The sequence below is a fragment of the Paroedura picta genome, chromosome 4, assembly GCF_049243985.1.
Source record: "Paroedura picta isolate Pp20150507F chromosome 4, Ppicta_v3.0, whole genome shotgun sequence".
NCBI classification, from domain to species: domain Eukaryota; kingdom Metazoa; phylum Chordata; class Lepidosauria; order Squamata; family Gekkonidae; genus Paroedura; species Paroedura picta.
Genome location: NC_135372.1, coordinates 53,534,069 through 53,557,953, shown reverse-complemented (window position 1 = coordinate 53,557,953; position 23,885 = coordinate 53,534,069). Strand labels below are relative to the sequence as shown.

At 40.6% G+C, this 23,885-nt stretch overlaps 1 protein-coding gene across 4 annotated transcripts in view; it reads right to left on the bottom strand.

Annotated features, from left to right (window-relative positions):
• COL11A1 (collagen type XI alpha 1 chain) overlaps positions 1-23,885 on the bottom strand; it is a 272,666-nt gene that overhangs the window by 20,769 nt on the left and 228,012 nt on the right. For all 4 annotated transcript variants that reach the window (XM_077332842.1, XM_077332844.1, XM_077332843.1 and 1 more), the window contains 5 exons: positions 18,211-18,264; positions 16,349-16,456; positions 15,355-15,408; positions 13,304-13,357; positions 11,711-11,764 (listed from right to left, as the gene is read on the bottom strand). In XM_077332842.1, coding sequence (XP_077188957.1) covers positions 11,711-11,764; positions 13,304-13,357; positions 15,355-15,408; positions 16,349-16,456; positions 18,211-18,264 — 324 coding nt within the window. The remainder of the gene's footprint in view (positions 1-11,710; positions 11,765-13,303; positions 13,358-15,354; positions 15,409-16,348; positions 16,457-18,210; positions 18,265-23,885) is intronic.

Genomic DNA, 23,885 nt, shown 5'->3' with positions numbered 1-23,885 from the left:
AAGGGTTAAATTAAGGCCTTAGCCAAAAAAGCCACAAAGCACGCTATCTGAGTTTGGCCATGGGCCTTCCTTAAAGTGAAATGTACTCTTGTAAACGGTAATGTCCAAAGCCTTATTCAAGTAATTCAAAAGTGATCAATATGAGGCCAACACATAGAAAAAGTTCAAGTGATAAAGCTACTAAAGGCTTTTCAGAACAGAAGACATCTTAATAGCTTCTGGAAAACCAAAAGTGGGGAGGTCAGGAAAACTCCTTGAGATACGGATCCCACATACTGGAGCTTACAAAAGAAAAATGTCCTGCTCTGTATGTCTTAAGCCAGAAATTCTGTTGTTGCCATCAAACCTCCATATTTATTTGTCTTGTTTCTTTCTTCTTCCATCTTAAGCTCCACCATCAGCTCATCCTTGTCTCTTGCACCTATGCAGGACTCAGGAGCAAGGTATACTCATATTGATTCAATCACCAGGAACACAAGAACAGTCCAGAGAGACAGAGAAACACTGAAGTACTGGGGTTTCTAAACTCTCAGTCAGAATTACCTGGCAAATTAATTGAAGTATATTTTTACACAAGACTGTTAATTGAATCAACATTCCTTTAAAACTAATCACTCTCATTATTTCAGTCCTTTTAGGTTTCCTTTTAATATGATTTGAGGCAGGGCACTTTGGGACTGCCTGCTCTCTTTCAGTTTTTGTTTAGGTAATCTATATTTCCTTTAACATTTTCTTTTGCTTATTTAGAGAAATTCCCAAGCTCCAGAAACTCCTTCCTCCACAACCTCTTCCAAACAGGAAGCCCCCTTTCTGAGCTAACATAAAGTATCTTCCCCCTTTCTTGATGAGGGGAGAGGATCAGACCACATTTTCATGGAATTTGAATCCAATTATATTCTGCCTTCACATATGCCTTGTACTTTGCTTGCTGTACTCAGTCTTGCCCATGTGTCCTCTTGGTTTTTATTCCTCTGTATTAGAGTACTGAGGTCTCTGTTTCTGATACTAGTAAGCACATCTCCCATGTATATTCCTGAGGTTTCTTCTTTGAATTGACAGTACAGATGCTTCCCTCTGTTCTGATCTACCACTAATGACTTCCCCTCCCCCCCTTAAATGGTACACAATAGCGTGTGCAAAATAAATAATTTTTTTTGTTTGGTTCTATTGGACTCATTAAAAAAATTAGCATTTTAAAAATTGGACACGATCTTTGTCACCTCACTCACAACGGAGGTGAAGATTACTAGAGTAACACGGCTGGTATTTTTCCATCTTTGCCAAGTCAAACTGCTAATGTCTTACCTGGCCTTAGAGCACCTAGTCACAGTGATCCATATGATGGCTACCTCTGAACTGGAGTTCTGTAACTCAGTCTACATGGGTCTATCCTTATACTTGACCAGAAAATCTTGGAGAGCCCATATTTGGCATGTGCTGCACTGGCTTCCAGTTAACCTTTAAAACCATGCACATTTTGGGGCCCAGACTACCTGGGACTTCCTCTCTGCCTATGTCCCCTGTAGAGTGTTCCACTCCGCAAACACCAAACAACTGGTAGTCCCTGACCCCAAGGAAGTATGTCTGGCCTCATCCAGGGCAAGGATGCTTTCCGTCCTGGCCCCTACTTGGGGGAATGAGCTCTTGGAGAAGATCTGAGCCCTGAGAGAACTGATACAGTTCCACAGAGCTTGTAAGATGGAGCTCTTCCACCAAGCTTTTGATTGGGCCAGTGATCTGATAACATCTAATGCCCTCCCCCTTTAAAAAAACACTCCCATGCCTACATCTTGATCTGACAACAGAACTATTCAAAGAGGTGGCACTAGAAATACTAGTGGTGATTGATGTTGATGTTAGATAAAGATGGGTTTAAATTGATTCAATGTGTATTATTTTAATTATATTATTTTATTGATGCTGTACACTGCCCTGGGCCATCCTACTGGGGGGCGGGGCGGTATATAAATGGAATTAAATAAAGAAATACTTATGCTCAGTGTTCCCTCTAAACTGTGTACATGCGGGGCCACTCATTAGCACAGGAAGCCCAACTCAGCAGCAGTCTGGAGCTGCTCTGGGTCTTGCGCTGCTCATTGCTCATTTTAAGATTACAGCAGTAATATTATGCGCAGGATGTGAACTGCTCCACTCAGCAGGGGAAACAAACAGAGGGAGCATTGCTCATGGTAATACTGTATATAAAAAGATCTCCTCATTTGCAGCAATATTAAAGATAGCTCTGTAGCTGTTATCTCATTATGTAAAATGCCTTAATTTTGCATTAAATCAGGAACCTTTAGCTGAAGCTCACAGTGGGTGACATGTGAATTTAAGGACTGGGATTAATGATTTTTTAAAAGTGTAACGCTCATTCCAAATATGTTTACTTATCAAACCTTTAATAAAAGTAACATAAAAATGTACTTGGGATAATTATAAGGACAGAAAATACTTTTTTATAGATTACATGTTTAGCTATTTATTTAGATATATATTTATAACTATATATTGAAATATTAAGTCTGAATAGGTGTTTGAAAAATACGTACACCCATCAGCTGACATGAGTAGCGTTTTATTGAGCATATTGAGCAGATCCTTGTTTCTTGCTTTGTAACAGAATCATATGCCATGACAAAGCAATTAACAAATCCCATTCACTTCCCAAGACCCACTTCAAGCAGGATTCTAAGAGGGTTAAAGCAACTATCTTCTTATATGAGGAGCCATGAAAGAACTTCACAATAATTATAAATAGGGGTTTGTGCGTGTGTGTGTGTGTGGGAGGGAGTTTGTGCATAATCCAGCGATGCAGCTGCAACATCAATTAGCACAGTTTAAGAATACTGTGATCGCTAGATTATAAATACAATGAATCATGATTACTAAACAAAGGGGATACATTCGTTATCAAACAGTGCCAATTCTGCACTGAATGCAAAGTGGATAAATGAGCCACTCTTGTAACACCCTCTGATTGCTGGCATTTCACAGATGGTACTTTTGCAAAAGAAAGACAGCTAATTGTCATTTATTTTACTCTCCCCCCATTTAGGAATTTTTTAAGGATTTGGTAAAATTTTAACTAGCAAAAAAGATCCCATAAACAAGCATATGAAATTAATATATGAGTCCAATCCCTTCCCAGCTCCGATATAGCTATAATCATAGGGAATGAATCCAGCCAACTGAACAGGATTGGAGGGGGATGAAACCAGGTGTGCATCAGCTACACGCAACTTACCAGTTCAAAGTGCTGCTTATGTATATGAATCTCTGTTGCGAGATGGAGAGGCTCCTTTTAATCATGATAATATTTAGTATACTCTGTTACACTTGGATGTGGAAGCATTTATCAAATCTATACATTCTGTGCAGGAGTCAACAAAATGGATAGAAATCTCATTTGGTCCATTGTATGTTAACATCCTAAGGCTGCTACCTTTGACTCATTCCGCAGCTGAAAGATTTCCTCGAAAATATGTTCCAAATGCTATTCAGAGCCATCAGTCAGCTGACTGAAAAACAGGCACTTTTCAAGACAGTATCATTTGTTATTTACAAGAAATATAAATATAACACAGACATTTGTTACAATCAAATGACTGCTTGCTGTATTATGAGTTTTTCTGTGTATATTTGCACAAGGAGAGGAAAGGAAATCCAACTCATTTACAAGTGCTAGAAATATCCTGCTGAGGTAGCAATATGACCCTAATGGAAAAACAAGCCCAGCATAAATCACTGTTAGATCCCCCCCACCCCCCCACCACCAATGTTTCATGTAATTCTGCATGACATATGAAGAGGTCTAGCATTTCCCTGACCAAGTATTTTCCCTTAATTCTAAGTTTTAAAAATGGAAGGCATGTCGTCTTACATATAGTCAGAATATACACTCTTACACAACTGTGCGTATATGTTTTTACACTGCAGTCCAAGAACAGGGGTAGGCAAACTGTGGCCCTCCAGATGACCATGGACAACAATTTCCATGAGCCCCTGCCAGCATTCGCTGGAAAGGGCTCATGGGGATTGTAGTCTATGCACATCTGGAGGGCCACAGTTTGCCTACCCCTGCTCAAGAATGTAGAAATTCCTCTAGAAGAATGTCGAAGCTCAACCTCTGACATCTCCAGATAAAGAATTTCAGGTAGCAGATATTGCTACCAATCAATGCACATAGAATCCAGTACAACCCCCTGCAGAATGCAGGAAATTTACAGTTACCCGCCCACCTCAGTGGCTGAACCAGATCAGGAGCCTGCAGCCTATGGTCCCTGAGTCAAATATACCTCAGTACAGAACCAAATGTCTCTCTTTTAAAACAAATATTTAAATGAAGGCATATTGGAAGAGTCGACATACAAGAATGTCATGCAAAGGGAATAGCAGGCAAGTATTTTCCCCCTCTAGTATTTAAGAGAATTTTAGTAATGGTTTGCAGAAAGGGGGATTATAGAGTTAAGCAGTTGCCAGTAATCCAACTTGCCAATAATTCAAGTGCAAACTATGCACAGGTGTACTCCAGTGTTCAAAAACAATTGTGTCGGTGAGATCCTGTGTGTGCTCACTGTTGATGGATGGAGCCACAAGTCCTCCCTAACATTATTTGTATGGGATGCTCTCCACCATCAATAAAATCAGCAAACTTTTAAATAAGTTCTCATCTTGGTTCTTTGCTTATCTCTTGCTCTGAATTTTACCATGCTTTGACACTAATTGTGAAAAGCTGTATATCCCTGAGCTAGATATGCCAGTGGTATGTTAAGCAACTCAGAAAGTTCAACTTCCAGGAAATATTATCCCTACTGTAGATGGCTTATACAGGCAGTGACTGGTACTGCTATCTTGTACTTGAGAGTACATATCAGTGAAAAATTTCAATGAACTGTGTCTATGTATAAGTGCCAGTTCCATATAAGGTTTTTTTCCCAGGACTCCACTGGCATACAAAGTATATAAGCAGAACAGGATGCTCTCCTGCATCCAAAACCGCATAGTTTCTTATTATGTTACCCACTCTGAGCATTTGGAATTATATTAGTAATATAATGAGCATTTATATTAGTAATATAAAAATATTACTAATATTACTATTACTACTACTACGACTACTAAAATATACAACTTAGCAGTACTGGTAATTGATATGTTAGTCTGTAAACTTCTGCAGTCTAAACAGTAGTTTTTGCAAGTCTTTTATTTTGGGTGTATTTTATTTATTTACTGTTTAAACTTTAATTCCACCCTATCTCAGCAGACGCAGGGTGGATCACAATATATCTAAAATCACAAATGGAATTCTAAAATACAATAATAAAATCTAATACAGTTAAAATGTCCAACATGAGACTCCAAGATTGTCCATAAGATTCCTATCATGGGAAGGGAGGGCATGGAGTAACCTCCCTAAAAGTTATAGTTTGGCATGTGCAAGACAGAGAGGTCAGTGAGATCAGATGTCAAAAATCAGGCCTCAGCTATAGGCCTGGCAGAATAGCTGTGTCTTGCATGCCCTGCAGAACTGTTTAAGATCCCACTGATCTCTGTTCTCATTTGGCAGAGTATTCCACCAGGCTGACCCGGGCCCTGGTTGAGACCAGTTTGATGTCTTTAGGACAAGGGATCCTAAGCAGATTTTGGTTGCTGGACCTTAATGCCATTTTGGGAGGCATGATGGGAGAAGTAGTCCCAAAGATATGAAGTTCCCAGACCCTTTATGGATTAAAAGGTAAGAACCAGAATCGTGAATCTGATTCTGTCCCCAATCTAGAACCAATGCAGTTGGGTTGCATATGGGCTCTCCACAGAGTCCCAGTAAGGACCCCTGCAACTGCATTCTGGACCAATCAGAGTTTCTGGATCAGCTTCAAGTGTAGCTCTGCATAGAGGAAGTATGGAGGTGACCATTGTGTGGATCACAGTGGCCAGATGGTGCACCGCTATGCTTGGTGACAATGGGAGAAAGCCTGGTGGGCAGCATTTGTGGCCTGGGCCTCCATCCATTAAGTCACCATGAAGAGATTTTTTCAGATCAGTTTTGCAAGGTTAATAGGTTGTTTGAAAGCAACCCCCCCAAAAAAACATGCAAAAGAAAAGTATTAAAAGTAGGGATTGTGTGAAATTCTAGAAGCAATGGTAATTTACTGAATCTGACTGTTTATGTCTGGTCTGCACTGTATCCTGTGAACTACTCAACATTTGTCCACGTTCAGGATGATATTAAATAGTTATTTTCACAACAATGGTTTCATAGAAAACATATTAACCCCCTCTCTTATTCAATATTACTAAGAGTCTGCACTAATTAATTCCTGAGGATTTTGAAGGCAAAATTTAAGTGTCAATAATGGTACTGCTGATTTAATGGATTTGGTAGATGACTCTAATTGATTATGGTAGTGGGATGTAAAGGAATACATTGATTTTGACAGAGCCAAAAGAAGGGAAGAAAGGCAGCCTGTCTTTGGGGAAAACGCAAAAAGTAAAATAAGGACAGAGTATAGAAAAGAAATAGGAATGTCACTGTAAAAAAGAAATGGCGATGAATGCAATGTATATGTGTAGGCCAAAGGGCAGCCACATCTAAACATCAAATATTTGCTTTGTCTGTCATAGTGGAGGTGGAAAAACAAATTCAGTTGCATAGCTTTCCACAATGAGGTACAATACCTTAGAGACCACCCTCCAAAGCATTCCTTTTCTTCAGGGGAACTCATCTCTGCATTCTGGAGATGATCTATAATTCCAGGGGATCCCCTGGAGGTTGGAATCCCTGATCTTTCAGGAAATTTGAGAACTGCAAATTACAGACTGAATTTTATTTTTCATTCTTAGAGTATCACATTTCACTATAAGCCACTGATTATGACCCCAGCTGCACCAAAGATGGGGTGTTCTTTAGGGAGGGTGGTATAGGAATAAAAAACAAACAAGCAAACATTTTAACCATTCAACAATTTTTCAGGGCTTGTAGCAAAATGGAATAAAGTGTGTGTCTGTTTAGGAAATGCCGTCCCAAATGCAGTGTTTGGCAGGCACGTTTATGATTGGCTATGACTACGGTCCTATCTGCACTGGGCTTTTTATCTATCAGCTCAAATTTAAAAGAGAAATCTTCACCTGATTTGATTTTCAGTCTGTTGTCAATTGGGTTAATTATTGCATCTGCAACTTCCTGTCCTCCCTTTAGACTGATGCCACCTTTTCCCCAGTATATCCAAGAGTGGAAATGATCCGCTTAATTGGAGAAAGGCCCATTCTTCCTCATGCAGATTTTTGCCTTTAGGATTTTCTCCCCACACCCCCAGCCCAGGTGAGCCTCCATTGTTCTCCCTGAGGCTTTCACTTCCACTTACCCCCTCCCCCGCTTGGTCTGGCAGTCAGAGCCAGTCAGAAAAACAAAAATCAACAAGTTGCCTGATGCTATGGCATTTCCCCCTCCCTTGGCTTGCTCTGACTGTAGAGTAGGGGGACAAAAGGCTGGAAATAAACCTCTCTCCAGCCAGCTGGAGCTTTACAGCCCCCTTGCTTCCCTCCCCCACACTCTTGCTGAAATGAACCTACAGGTGCTGTTATGTAGCTGCCCGCCCCCCTCAATCAAGCAGGAAGGCAATAGAAGACTTAAAATTAGAACAATTCAAGTGCAGAAGATAGCATTTGGGTGAAGGCTGTTTCGAGTCAGAAAAAAGGAACACTGCAGATCTGTTGCAGGATCTGGGTTCAGATCGATTAGAATTCGGCAGGATTGGGCGTGGAGAAAAATGTGAATGCAAATAGTTTAGGAGACATTATCTTCACAATAAAACAGATTCATTTGCCATCACTGAAGTTAGCATAGGGGGCAGCTCTTGAAAATTCTGATCCTTGGGAGTAAAGTTCCTGACTGAGCAAGCTTAGAGAAGCTCATCAACCCACCTGCCTGGTCCCTCTACAAATCTTTCATCCAGCCCATGTAACTGTAAATCTGGTTTCATTTGGGCTGGAGTAAGATCTTTCTTGACAAGCTCCGCATACCTTGACAGCGATCAAATTTTGTGAGATTTCCACGAGGCTACCTCCTATTCTGCACAGTTTTCTGCAGCTGTGGAAGCTTCTGAACACTTCCTTCTGCTGCTCAGTACATGGGCAAAAAAAAAAACAGGCAAACTTTCAAGGGGGCAGAAAAATGTCACTGAATAACTAAGGAACTTTTCAATTATTGCAATAGTGCCTTGGCTCAGCTCTGACAAACATTACTGCTAATCTTCATATATTTCTAGTGATAAGATTACTAATGCTATAGTAATTATTTTCAGCATTATAAATGTGCACTAAGTAGGTGGAACAAATAGATTATTGTGTAAAATAGATAAAACTAAATTAAGCATGTCAGCTCTCTCAAGCCTATTATACAGAACAGTTTAACGCATTTTGTTAAATAGATCTAGCTTATGTTTAATAATGCTCACTCTGTGTGTGTGTGTGTGTTTAAAAATGCAAAATATTCATCTGATTGCTTGATAAAGAAAGTTTACCTATCGACACATTTACAGAGATTATTCAAGGTATGCATCTGTAAAGCTTCAAATGATCAAAAGATAAATGATGGCAGAATAATCACAGACCTATCAACTTCTCAGGCATTACTAAAACACTTGCTGTTTTTCTAAAGCAGTTCCTTTCTATTTGGTGCTTTAAAAAGCACTTTATTAGGGATTAAGTTTCATTTTATAAATGCTGGGTTGACTAGGTTCTGTTTGCTAACAGTACAGCATTCTACCAATGCAAGGACATGAGGATGGCTAGGCTTCCCTGTCTTGATGGGGCGCAACTGTAGGCTGCAAACACCGTCAGGAATCTGGGAGTGACCCTTACAATAGACAGTCACAAGGATAGCTCAGCAGGCATTTTTCCATCTAGCACTTAGTCACAGAGATCCATGGAGCGGTCATCTTCTGGTTAGATTATTGTAACTTGCTCTACATGGGTCTTCCCTTGGCCTCAATCTGAAAATAACACGTGGTACACAACGCAGCCGCTCAGGTCCTCGTGAGGATCCTATGAAGGGCAGATATCTGACCTGGCCTCCAGCAACTACACTGGCTGCCAGTCAAATTCTGAGTCAGGTTTAAGATGTTGGTCTTAAACTTTAAGGCTTTACATGGTCCAGATCCCATATATCTGAGAGACTACCTCTCCAAGTATGTTCTCCAAAAAGCATTGTGCTCATTTAATACTAATTTGTTGGTGGTTCCCAGCCCCAAAGAAGTACAATTGGCCTCAACCAGAACCAGGGCCATTTTGGCCTATGGTGGAATGAGCTGCCAGCAAAGATCTGGGCCCTATTGGAGCTATAAAATGGCGCTGTTCTACCAGGCTTACAATTGAGGCCAAAATGAGCATTATGTAACATCAAAATGGGCCTCCCTCCTCTCCTCTCCACTTGCCCCTCATGGGACCCACATTCCTGGCTGGGAACTGGTGTGGGACCTAGGGGAGCCATTGTAGCATGGGGTAGTAGCAGTAGTTGGCTGTCTACGGTAGGGCTCCTAACCTCATGCCATGCCAACACTCCTGGCATGTATTGGTTAATAATATTGTGGCCTTATTTTATGTGACTGCATATTCTCTTAGCCCACATCTCCCAACCATGCAAGTCAATGCTTCTACTTTTATGTACGGGAAGAAATGTAATTGACTTCTAGGATTTTTAGAATCCCAGGAGGCAAATACATATGAACCTGCAGTTCTTTCCAGATTTCACTTGAAGCAAGCATGCCAGTAATACCAGATAGCTGATTAGAGTATTTTGATTGTATGCCAGTCAACCTGGCCAAGTGGGGTTATTCTCAGGAATGAGGCCAGTGGAGCAGCAGCCGCAGACTGTAAACATTTTAATTATTTTTAAAAGGTTTTATTGCAATTACTGTGCAATTGGCAAGTATTCTCAGGCTTACTTGTTTCTCCAAGTTGAAATAAATCTGTAAAACTGCATTTTTATTTGGCTGGCAACCAGGAAAATGATTTTAGTTGATTAATCACCTGCCTTTTAGCTGATGAATTAATCAATTAAATTTTAAATATATTTGTATACTGCCAATGATCTATATTGGTGCTTTTTTGAGATAGTAAAGTATAAAATAACGTATAAGGCAACAAACAAAAGTTACCATTTAGCATTATAGGCTAAATATCAAGAAAAAACTTTTCACAGTCAGAGTAGTTTAGCAGTGGAATAGGCTGCCTAAGGAGGTGGTGAGCTCCCCCTCACTGGCAGTCTTCAAGCAAAGTTGGATACACACTTTTCTTGGATGCTTTAGGATGCTTTGGGCTGATCCTGTGTTGTGCAGGGCTTTGGACTAGATGGCCTGTATGGCCCCTTCCAACTCTATGATTCTATGATTAGAACAAAGATCCTTTTAATTATTTTATATTTCATCTTCTATTGCAGAAACATACTGGTACCAAAATAGTTTTAAGAGTTAAGGGGATGCTTAACTCATAGCTCACATATTAAAATTTATCATTTACGGATTAATCAGATAAAGCTTTAGTTGATTAATGTAACAATTAAACTGATCAAAGCTTGCAGCTCTAATTTAAATGAATTAGCATGCCCTAATGAGTAACATCCTTTTTTTTCCTTTTAGAGGAGATCCTAGAAAATATGAGCTGAATAATTCATTTGCACTACACTTTCTTAAAATATAAAATTGTCATGTACTCATTATATAATGCACTCAACATGTATTATAGCTATGTTGATGCTGCTCTAACATACACTAATTGCTCATTTTCCCTAATGCTGTAATCCATAACTCAGTTAAGCTGAAAAATGTAGGTTAAGTATACTATTCATGGAGGTCAGTGGTATCAAGGGACTCTTCTAAGGAAATGGAAGCCACAACTAATGTACAATTTCTGTAAAAATCAATGGAAAATAACACATCTTCTTAAATACCACCAAACTCAGTTCCTGATCATTTTTAATGCCTATACTTTGAATGTTCAAGTTACGCAAGTAAACATGCCATCAAATGCTTCCATATAGGCTTAGATCTCTGCCTTACCCTGAAGTATCTACAGAGGCCTAAAAGAAACAATCAACTCAATCACTTTGTTAGGAGCATCTGTGATTAAACACAGGTATACACATGCCACATGCACAGCTTTTCATGGATCTGAAGTTGCAAAATGTTCCAATAAAAGGGGCCATGAGTTGTAGCACAAAGTATCTTACATTTTCTAGGACCAATCTATTAGAGAAGTCATAACAATGACTATTACAAGAATGTGAACATTCTTTCAAATGGTGGATCAGGTGTCTAAATCATGTGACTGTGAAAGCAAATGCACCAGCCATGCATATTGACCAGTCAAGTGCTTACCAACTCCCTTGTTCCAGAGAAACAGCAAAAATTCCAAGTGGGACATAACATAGTGATTAGCCTGTGGTGAAGAACTGCATTTCTCTGGATCAAAATGATACGCAACCATGGTACAATTTATTAATTACAGGTGAAGGTGATGGAAATTCTTAACTTTGGTTGTATTTAAAGTTTTTGCAGCGTGCTCATGGGTATGTAAACATTTGAATCAATCTGCATTATCTCAACCATGAAATGGCCAATTGTAACAGTTCAGAATATTCAGCATTGGTAAAAAAACAAAATGAAAACAATTATTAAGATCAAATGACAAGAAAAAACTGTAGAGGACTTACTCTCTTTCCAGGTGGTCCAGGAGGGCCTGCTTCACCTGAAGGACCTGGTGGACCCTGCAATAAAAAATTTATCAGTATGTTCTAGTGAGTGCTATTGAAAAAAAAAGAGTTTCTAGTGAGTGCTATTGGGAAAAAAAGAGTATCACAATGAAGACTATTTGAAGCATGTTTGATTTGGCATCCTTTGTGACTATAATAAGAAATAGTAAGCCATTTAATTTTAAGAAATAACTGGCAAAGGTCAACAAGCTGTCCCTTTCCATCATGCTTAAGCCTTTTATGATATACTAGCTTCAAAGCCCGTTCCTAAGAATGGACCTTGAAAGGTTCCCCTCCCCTGGCCAGGCAGCTTAAGGTGGCCTTGGGCGGCAGCTTGCAACCAGATCAAGTGGGGTGGGTGGGAGCTGAACGGGAGCTGGGCAGCTTGTTAGGAGGCCTGGGACAGAGTTCCTTAGCAGTCAGCTAGTCAGCTCCTTAGCAGTCCTTAACGAGCAATCAACAGGCTGGGAGGCCCTCGTCAGCAGCCCCGGCCTAGCAGGCCAAGAGGCCCTTGTTAGGAGGCCCTCCACCATGACCCTTTGCCCAGGGCCTCTCCAGGCACTGAGGCTCTGAGAGCAAAGAGGCTAGAGTTCAAGGATGGAGGGCGGGAGCTGCAGGGGCAGGGCTAATCAGGGCAAAGCTGGCTGCACCCTGATTGGCCCTATTCCAACTTGGACAGCTGGACACGTCCCACCCCCTAGGCTGTTTCAGAAATATATAGAGGAACAACAATGGATAAGGATATCCATGTTGTTTGATCAACTGGCTTCCTCAGCACTCAACAGAGTTGCAGTTCTTCTTCTTCTGTAAAATGTACTACAGAGTTACCACTGTACCTTCTCTGATTGCGTCTCCTGCCTTTCAGTACTCCACAATATCAAAATATGCGGAAAATTCCCTCTGCAATTACAGTTTCATTATATTTGGCTCTAACTATTTCCATATACTCAAGGGCAGGGGTAGTGGTCCTCCAGATGTCCATGAGCCCCTGCCAGCGTTTGCTGGCAGGGGCTCATGGGAATTGTAGTCCATGGACATCTGGAGGACCACAGGTTGACTACCCCTGCTCAAGGGGTCTCTGAGCTTGTGTTTCTTGAAAAGCACATCCCCTATGCTATTTGGCAAATTGTTTCCAAAACTGATGGTATTTTCAAAAGTTTGAGATAGTGCATAGAATCTACCACTAAAAAAAAAAAAGTCATAAATTCCACTGAGCATGAGCAGTTGACAAATTCTCTTTAAAAAACTTCCTACAGTTTCTCCACACATAAATCTGATAATATAGTTCTAAGTACAGTTATACCCTTCTAAGTCCATGACGGCATTCCCATCATATTTCCTGTATGTCCGTGGAGTACCCAAAGCACGATATCTGGCCCTGTTGTGACTGATCTTAGCATAGTGCTGTGGTATACAAACCAAGGTTAATTTGGAAAAATGCTATGTGTCTTTCTGGTTATCAAATTAGTTGGGAAAGTCATTTAGTGTTAGCCATCTACAGGGATTGCTTATTCTTTTTTCCTATTAAGAATCCCCCTCCCCCAATATACTTACAGGTTGACCTGGGTCACCATCTTCACCTTTGTCTCCTCCTGTACCATCAGTGCCCTACAAGAGCCAAAAAAAGAAAGGAAAGTAGGTTCATATAATTTAGCACGACTGAACTTTATGACCTACCCAGAAAAATGAGATGCTTTTGAGGACCACTATAGATTCTCAGAAAGTGCTATTAAAACCTATTCATTTACTGTACACATTTTCCTTTTCCTCTGAAGAGTTTAGAGTGGCTGATAGATAGTTCTCAGCTTAAAGGGAGAGCTCTGTTTAGTTTCAATAGTAGAAATGCACCAGATAATGCATGGACTTGACATTTTTTGCTACACTAGCTGAAATGGAAAAAAAATACTGCTTATTTAAAGCATGAGCACAGTGGCATTAGATCTGCATAAGATCAGATCTTCGCTTCCATATTTTTCAAGATTTGAGTCCAGTGGCACCTTTAACAGCAACCAAGTTTTATTCAAGGTATAAGCTTTTATGTGCATGCAAACTTCTTCAGCTATCTGAAGAACCGTGCATGCATGCAAAAGCTTGTAACTTGAAGAAACTTTGGTGGCGTTAAAGGTGCCACTGGACTCTTTTTTCCACTGCTTCAAACCAACAAGGCTACTCATGTGAATAATAAAAAAGCAATTTTCATGAAACTTTACAGCAAATAGGCCAGAATTACTTGCCATGGTGAGCTCTAAAAAAACCCGCTGTTTAATCAGCTGTGGCTTTTCTTGGGTGTAAACTGCACAGAGCTTTTATTCCAATCCCAGTTCGATTCAGTCCCTGCTCTCTACACAGAATGTGATTTCCGTTTGGATTTGGGGCGATTTAAAATTTCCTTCTGCAGTAAGAAGGATTGATCCGGAGTGACCCTACCTTTATTGTGCAATATCTTACAGTGCTTTTAATCCTCAATATTTAAAGGCTGTTTTGAATCTGGGCTCTCCTCCATGGTTGAGGACCTGTTATTGGCCACAGGTGGCCATATGACAAACTTGCCTTAAAGGAGAAGCTCCTAATTTCTCTCAACTTATTTAGGTCTTGGATTTTTTTTCTGCCTTCTTTGATCCTCCCCCCCCTTCAAAAAAAGAAAAGATTTTTTCCGCCCTCCTCTGACTTCTTTGATCCTCTTCCCCCATTCAAGAAAACAAAGAAAGAGTCTCCATTTGCCTCCTCCCCACTTTTCTGAGCCTCCCTAACCACGTGCAGAACACTTTCCTGTTTCAATGGGGAAGGGGGGGGGGAGAGGAAGACTCAAGTTTAAATCTATATGAATTCAACAGGATTGACAATGGAATACACAAAGTAAGTGCAGACTCTGCCCTGGGCAGAAAAGATCTGGCCATTGTGGTGAATGCTCTGCTAACATCTACATTAGATTGATGTAATGTGCTCTGATTGGGCTGCCCTTGAAAGGAGTTCAGAATCTTCAACTAGTAAGGAATGCTGCAGGCAGGATGTAGGCAGGACTGGCTCACAGAGATTATATCATCCCAGTCTTGGTCCATTTCACTGGCTCCTGGGCTGAATTCATTGCTAGCATTGACCTTTAAAGCCCTATATTATGAGACCAACATACCTTAAGGACTTCTGCACAAATAGGGCCCCAGACTACTTGACCACTATAGTCTGAGGCCCTATTTCAGCCTTCTGAGACTAGAAGAGTGACAACCCAAGAAAGGGCCTTATTAGTTGTAGTGCCAAAATTATAGCACTCCCTTCCCAGGGATATTCCTCTTCATGACTATCTATACCTACATGGCTGAAGACTTTCCGTCCTCTCCAATGTTCATTCACTGATCCCTCTTTCCTACTAAATGTTTTAATGTTCTGCTTTCTCTTTGATACATGTTAGCTCTATTGGTTTTATGTCATATTTTTATTATGCTTTTATGTTCATTTTAAACACTAGCTGTCTTGGTAGTCCTCATTGGTTAGAAAAGTGGTATATGTTGTAAATAATAAATGAAAATGTAGCCAATGTGAATAGTACCTACAGAAGCTCCAACTTCCACTGAAGCAATTGTTACTCAAATACATGTTAAGATACTTACAGCAGGCCCAGGTTCACCGGGGGGACCAGGATCACCAGGGAAGCCAACAGGGCCCTATTAACATAGGAAACAAGATAAGGCCAAATTGTATATGAATTCCAAAACTAAACAACTATCAACAGAGAAGTTATTAGAACTAAGATGGAATTACACAAATGATCTCTATACAGCGTTAAAATTATAAACAAACAAAATGGATTTTTATGGCGTTATAACCTAGGGATCAGCAGACTGCTTAAGCTCCATCATGATTACAATTACAACTTTAATCCAAAAATTTTTATATGCATTTTAAACTCTATTTTTAAACGTTTAAAATTACTGAAATATTTTTAATATTTTGTACGTTTGCCACCTTATGGACCTTGTATTGGATAAAAGGCAGCATAGAAATGCTAACAACAGCAACAATATAATAATAGAATATAAAGGACTAGATTCCGAGATTTAATGAAAGAACGTTCCTCATTTCCCGAGTTGTCTGTAGATCTCATGGATACAAAGTTACATAAATGCAAGAAATAGAGAGCTATTGTGAAAAGAGCATACATACAATGAAACATTTAAAAACAACAACAAAATAACAAAAGTTCTTTCAAATATGTTAGAAAAACATTTTAAAAGAAGACATTCAGCATGCAAAAACCAAATTGGATAGAGTCTAGTAGGTTTTCTGCTTTTATGGTTACAACTGTAACACTGAAATAAAAGTAAATGAAACTCCCTCAAAAGTTGCCCTTTCTATGCTGAAAATTAATTTTTACAGACATGTTTTCCAGTTTACAAAGAGCTAATTTTGAAGGCCTTTGTGAGTTTTGTTTCTTTGCTGCAACAACTGTGCTCTTCTTTTTCACATATTTTCCCAAGATTGGGTGACTGTAGATGGCTAGATTGGTGAGGAAGATTTCACTTTCAAATCCACCTCAATGGGATTTCGTGACTATCACTCATTTCAATCCAACGGCCTTATCTTTAAATAAGCAGACTCACTTACTGGATTGCCCTTCGGTCCATCATCACCTGGAGGTCCTTTAATTCCAGGAGGCCCAGCTGCACCTGGTGGCCCAGCTTCTCCTTTTTCACCCCTTTCTCCTTTTGGACCCTGATAAGAACATACATAATAGAACTGATACGTCTCAAATTTGTATGAAAGACAATAATCTGTAGTTAGATCTGAAAATGTAACAGACATTCTTATCATGCAGATTTTTCTTAAACATTAGATATAGATCCCCTCCCCACTCTGCCAGGAACATAGGAAGTTCTGAACCTGCATTTGGATTCAGAAGGTCACTGCTAGATAGGTTTTTTAAATGCACGTGCCTCATTATAGGGAAGAGGCAAAATCTACCATAGAGGTATTGATAAAACAGGTGGGTACACTGAATGAAATTTTTTCCACTATCATATTGAGTCTGCCATGAAAACGCTAGAGGGCGTCACCCCAAGGGTCAGACATGACCCAGTGCTTGCACAGGGGATATCTTTACCTTTAACTTTTAATCTTAAGAATTTTGATTTTGTTATTAAGTATCAGTGTGGCAATTAGGAAGTGGCCTTTGTCCAATGACAGAACTCTAGCCTGAAGGCTATACCCAGTCCCTAGAAAACGACAAGTTGCAGTGTAGGTGTGTGTATATTTCTTCAACAGAACTGTTGTTATAGGATGAGGTGTATATGTTGGATGTGGGAAGTGGGAATGAATGCAGCTATAGGAATGCATTTTAACTACTATTTGGCTGAGATCTTAATTAAATTTTTTTGGGGAATCTGACTTGGAAGCATTACTGAATAGACACAACACAAGTGAAAAAGCCCTCCAGGGAGAAAGTTATGAGCAACACAGCTAGGAGCAGGACCCGAAGCCACAGCCAGATGTCTTAGTCAAAATCAGCCTTTCTCAACTTTGTAACTGTTGAGAAATGCCTGAATCATTTCACTGTTGAGAACCCCCTGAAACCCCAGAAGTGGCATGACTGTGCAGAATATAGTAGGGAAGCATAGCTGGGTGCACACTCACTTGGGGCCCTTCCCCTCCAAAGCCCCTCCAGGCCCATCATTGGCTATTTAGGGAGGGGGGAGATTGACATGACCATATATGTTCATATCACCAGATAAATGTTGAACAATTTTTTTAATGTATTAAAAATTAACTCTCACCCAGTCAGAAAATCCTTCCAGGATTGAGAAAGCCTGGTCTAAATGATTCACTGGGCCCCGTGGGTCACAGGACAAGCATGCAAATAAGCACATGTTGGATCCCACAGAATATTTTCACATATGCAACAGTCCTTGGTCAAGTGGAAGCACTGAAATTATTCCTGGTTATTTGCTTGCACTAAGTGAAGGTATCTCTACCTACTATCTTGTCTGCATGCAGGCAATTCCCCTGATACAATTTCCAAAAGCTCAAGAAAATTATGCACATTATTTAATTAAAAGAATATTAAAATGTTATATGTTCCTGCAGCCCTTTGATCAAACGACATCTTCCTTTTCACCCAGACAGTGTTGGATGTGAGCCATCAAATGAAAATTTAAGTTCTGGAGCAGGGAAAAGATTTGGAGAAATAAATGTGATCTGAAGATCTAATCAACAGTTCCACTATCTGAAATATTAAGGATCCTGATGATAGCTTGCAGTTATGGCCATCACACTTATCAACATTATTAGTAATCATGAGCAATACTAACCAACTAATCTTCACAGAGTGAATCAAGCAAGCCTCAAAACCTGACCCCTAATATTTTTTCTCCAGATTAAATAAAAATTTGACTAATTCTACAATATATATCACCACAAACCCTTCTCTATAATTGCTTTCTCCAGAACTGCAATAATAGAATAATCCTTACTCCGGTGCCAGCTTCTCCAGGAGGTCCAGGGTTACCAGCTTCTCCAGGTTCACCCTATAAAATTTCAAGATAAAAGATTTTAGATATTCACATTGGGAAATGCACCATAAACATGTTGAAAATAATTTAAATATGCCAACAAACAATAGTCACTGGTGTCCTCAAGTGCCAAAAGAGTATTTTTATTGGTGATAATAGATTTTTAGTAACCCACATGGCTTATAAGACATGTAGAAAAAAATGGACTGCACCCAACTATGTTCCAACTGAACATTTAAAAACTGTTTCACTTCCCTGGATCTGGAGTGGGGAAAGCAAAACAGAGGACCTGAACCCCAAATCCAACCAGACAAAAGGTCTGGGAAATATTCCAGGGAAGTGCACCCTCTAAACCAGGGTTTTTTTGGGGGGAGCTATTAACCGGTCAAATTCATGATGGATTTAAGGTCATAAACTGGTTCATGCTCATCCCTAGGGGCTTTGAACAATAATAAATCAGTCAACCAGCAACGGTCTATTCCCCCCTTTTTGTTCTGCTGTAAGACATGAGCAAGCAATCTGTTCTCAGGCAAAAAGCATACAGCATTAAGTAAATGTTAAAATTAATCCAATCCTCTCTTGACCCCAACCTCAGAACTGCAAAAAAACAACAAAACAAAACAACCCTAAATGTATACTTTCAGTTATGAAAAGTTGTTATGAAAGTGAAGGCTGAGCTCCCCTTGACTTGAAGTGGAATCAGTTTGATGTTCATGATTTCATGAAGTTTAAGAGGTATCAACAAGTCTTCCACTAAGAATAAGGGTTAACATTAAACAACTTGTGCACATGCAGATGTAAAATAGGCAGCTCCACTGAATGTCATACACCAGGCATACACAAAATTACACTGAACTTTGAACAGACTAGAACATCTGCAAAGCACATTTGATATACAATACAGCAAAGCATTATTAACTGGATCCATTATGAATTAATTGCAAGTAATTATATTCTATGAGTCCAATTCTTGATCAAAAGCAAATCACAGCTTAGAAGAATGAGAATCAGGGAATCAATCCTGTTCATGCTAATTACTGAGAAATAGCCATTGCTAATCCTGAACTGTCTTCTACTTCTTTATGCAAGGACAAGTAATGCAAGTCTTGGTTAACAGCTGATTTCTCAACAACATGGAATGTGATGCAACATCACCTACCAAAGAGACTTGCATTGGTATACACTGAAAGAACATTGGAAAGTTAGTTTGATGGAATGGGAAATAATTTCAAAGCTTTCTTAAAGCATTAGTAGACTGTATTCCATTACTTATCTATATTAATCCTAACTTTAAACGAATGGCTAGGATCCAAAGTATCATACAACTGGTCCCTCATGCTTCCAAGAAGGCTTTGAATTGCAGTTTTTGAACAGCAGCCCAGACTTCCCTCAACAAACATGCTTACCTTCTCGCATAACTGAAAGGACTTTCAGAAGCAATTAGCTTAATGATACAGGGAGAGGCTGCTTTATGAAAATAAAGTCACTGAATATAGTCAAGACCTTTGGTCTGTGAACAGCAGTTCTTTGGCTTTCAGCTTTTACACTGATGGGCTGACTAAAGGACAAAGGGTCTTGGGCATGGTACTTGGGGCCCACACAAAGTTAACATACAATTGAATAATATTACAATAGAAAACCTTAGCTATTCTATCATGTTCATTGTGCCCATGACAAACCTCACTGGGATTTTCAATCAGAGGGTCAAGAATTTGCCACAGAGGCTCTGCAATTCTATGAGCCTCGTACTTTTAAATCATGCTATCGGCGCTGCTCTTTGTCATCCTCACAAAGCAATGTCAGCCTGAAAATGATACATGGAGGATCAAAGTGAAGCCAACTCCTAAGAAGCACATCTTCTCTATAAAAAGGATCCGCAATTATTGTACTTCATGGTTGCTCAGTTACAAAGATGCTAAAAAGGAACAAAAGTGGCCTACGCAGAATGTGACACTAAGAGATAGCCTCTAATCATTAGATGGGGGGGAAATGTACTCGCCAGGGTGAGGAAAAAAGGTCAATGAATCAGAGTAATATCATCTGTCATCAGTGTAATATCATCTTAATGTGAGACACTGAATCAGCCAAAACACAGGAGGCCATGTTATACAATCAGTGCAGACTTGCTCAGGACAAAGGACATGTTACCTTGAAGTTGCCCCAAATATGGCACCCCACTGTCTACATGTATAGCTCTTTCAGATGAGGGAAATCATCCTATCATGTATTCCCTTGGCCATGTGTGACATCATGTCATGGGCTAAGTATTAGCATGCATTACGGTGGATTCTGGGAAAATTCAAAGCAAGAATATCATTTGGTGGCAGTTGCCCTCACAAGACAATGTAGTATATTGATGGTGGAAGTTTACAAAAACTGACAAAGAGAAGGTGCTTTTGTTTGTGATTCCAAAGCTGTATGAGAAGGACACAGTTGAAGAGTTCCGTGCCGTGACTTCTTCTACTCAGCTATATTTGAATTGTGGAATGAACTTTTAGTCTGGTGCTCCTGTACAGCGCAGTGGTGCCATCTTTTTCAAGCACATAGTGCCGGTGCAGGTGATGCCTGTGCATCCCTTTGAGACCAAGGCAGCAAACGATAGGATAAAGCTTTTCAGACTGGAATATTTACAAGAATAGTGACTAGGCTGGGTGTTCAATTGTCAGATAATTTTAACCCATCTGCTTGAAAAGTGGGGTATACATATATGTCAAATAAACAAGCAAAAAATTATAAACCCTGATTGACCCAGCAGTGGGGTTGCTGGTGCTTTCTGCCATGACATGAACATCTGTGACATCATATCATGGGCAAACATGGGTAAGACAGCTGTCTTGTGCTGTCAAGCCATCCATTTATCTATCCCATTACTGTTCTACCTGAGTGGGGAGTGGGTCTCCAAGCTCCCGGGCATAGATCTTTTTCCAGCCCTGCCATCAAAATTCCTTTCACTAGGACATACACTGGCAAGTGACCTTAGGTTCTTACAAATGCAAAGCACTAATTTTTGTTTATGTTTTTATCCCACCTTTTTCTGTGAGTGAACTCAGGGTTATGTACAAGTTCAATGCAAAGGCATGAAAGTGATATAATCATCACACAAGAACGTGGATGCAGTGGAGAATTCACCCAGACCATTTCCGCACTGTAGGCTGTGCGCTGGGCAGCAGGCTGGAATTTGAGTCGGGGCAGGTTGTCCTGCCTTTTCCTGCTCCTGCACAGGGGAGCATTTGGCCTGGTGCACCTCGTCTGCCCTGGACTTGTGCCCCTGTGCGGGAGCCAAGACAGCGAAATTCCCAGTGTGGAAACGGTTCCAAGCTTCTTTTTAAACTTGCACTGAGAAACTGACAAAAGACAGGCTTCTTGGGAATAAATCTGAATCAAGAACATCAGTAGGGTTGCCAGTCTAAGCATGATAACAAGAATGAGGGCTGGGGGCCACAAAATGGGGCAAGCAGTCTCACTCTGTCACTTCTGGGGAAATTGTGGAAGTGATGTTGGGTAGCCCTAGGAATCTCCAGAAACACTTTGGTTTCCCCCATAAGTGGCATCACTCAGTAAATGAGCTGTTTAAGTTTAAAATACGTGGCATTAACGAGGGCAAAAAACAAACAAACATTTAGGACTGGCTGACACATAAAGGGGTCTTTAAACACTAATCTCACTGAATGAGTCTCTCTTTCCCTCAGTCATGCAGTTTCTCATCTGATCCAATGTTGCTCACTGAAGTCAATAATAGTGACCACACAGATGTCAAAAAAAATGTTCTCTCATTCTGTAGTGGACTGTGAATTGCATGATGAACATAGCCTGAAGGTGAAAACATGCTTCCTGCCATGCACCACAGAAAGGAAACAGAAAGGAAACATTATGTAATGTTATGATGTGAGGAGAATCACTGTTGCTACAAATCTGACGGAACAGGCAAATCTGATCTCTCTAACAGTTCATGGGGGAGGAAAAAATCAAATATTTTGTACAGTTTCTAACACAGAACCACTGGGGCCTAATTACATCATCATGTTTAATGTATCCCTAGGACCCATTATGCACAGGGCTGGAAATCCAGGATGGCGGAAACAGGGCAGCCCCAATTGTGCACCCTGCTGCCGCTATCCCAGCACTGGCCCGGCACAGTCCCCTGGAATACCCGCAACAAGGGAACACAGAATCTTCCACGTTCCCTGGGATGCCGCAGGTGCTAGTGGGGGCTGGGTCGGTTCAGCCCTGTGCATAAGCAGAAGAGCCGGGCCTTTCGGCCTGGCCCTTTCCTCAACCTACAGTCTCCCTGGAGGGACACTGCATGCTCCTGCGGAGCTGACCAGGGAGTCCTTCCCACCCCCACCTTGGTGGGAGAGTGGCATGCTGCTCCCCACGATTGTGCAGTGGGGGCCCCATTCCCCACACTCCTCCTGATCCCATCTTCACTGCTGCTGCCTCCAGGCAGTGTGTTGGGCTTTCCAGCCCTGGCAATTTACGTGCACGTGGGTTCACTACGCTGGGGCAGCCCATCCTCTGGGGGATTCCCTCCCCTATGTGTACAAAGGAAGTGCTGGGGCATGCTGTTCCAGCACAATGCATGGCAGCAGCCCAGTGTGGCTGCTACCATACATAATAGGTCCAGGAGGCTTTGTGTTGTTTGGTAGTGGTGGAAAGTGCCATCAATTCATAGACTTATAGTGACCCAGATGGATTTTCAAGACAAGAGAGGTTCAGAGGTGATTTGCTAAGGCCTGCCTCTACATTGTGACCTTGCACTTTCATAACAGCCTCCCCTCCAAATACTAACCAGGGCCAACCCTGCTTAGCTTCTGAGATCTGATGAGATTGGGCTAGCCTGGGCCATCTAGGGCCAGGTCAGAACTTGTAATGCATATCTGTAATTTTTAGTTGTAGTGCTAGATATTCCACTGTGCACTATAAAGATTGTTATCATATTATTAGCTCAGAATCCAATTCTCCTAGAGGCAAACAAAAAAACCCTGTATGAGCCACTTCCATCAATCTGTTATAAAGTATTGTATTTAAAATGCTCCCTGCTCCTTACCGCATGATATCAGTAAGTGATTTATTCAATACGTAAGTAGGAAAGAAATGATGGTGCATTGGGGCTGATTCTATTAAGATGATAGGTTGAGCACTTTGATAAGGAGCCTTTGATTCCTTCTGATGTGATCTGAATAGAAAGGAGGTGTTATCTGGAGGAGTTCTGTAAAGTGATGGCAGGTAGGAAAGGAAAGGGAGTATGAAAACCCATGTTTTCTGACAAATGCCAGTGGCGGTGGAACATATCATACAGAAGACTAAGAAGAGAGGAAACCTTATCAGCTGTAATAAGGTGAGTTACAGGCCTTGTTATCTTTTTTATTGGCTTTACATTTTTTAGACCAAATAGCTGAACTAAGTAGACTTGTCTCCTTTTCTGACAGTAACTAAGTGTCCCACAACAGACCCAAAATATTTTGTCTGCTTTGTGACTTCATTGTGTTTCAGGATGCAGAGCTCTTACGCATTTGCTCCTGTCACATCTCCTTTTGTTCATCTTTTCCTGCTGCAGCTGAAAACATGGAAGCATTACAGAAGAAGCATTCCAGTTTCATTTTCAGCAACCATAGTTTCCAATAATCCTAAAATAG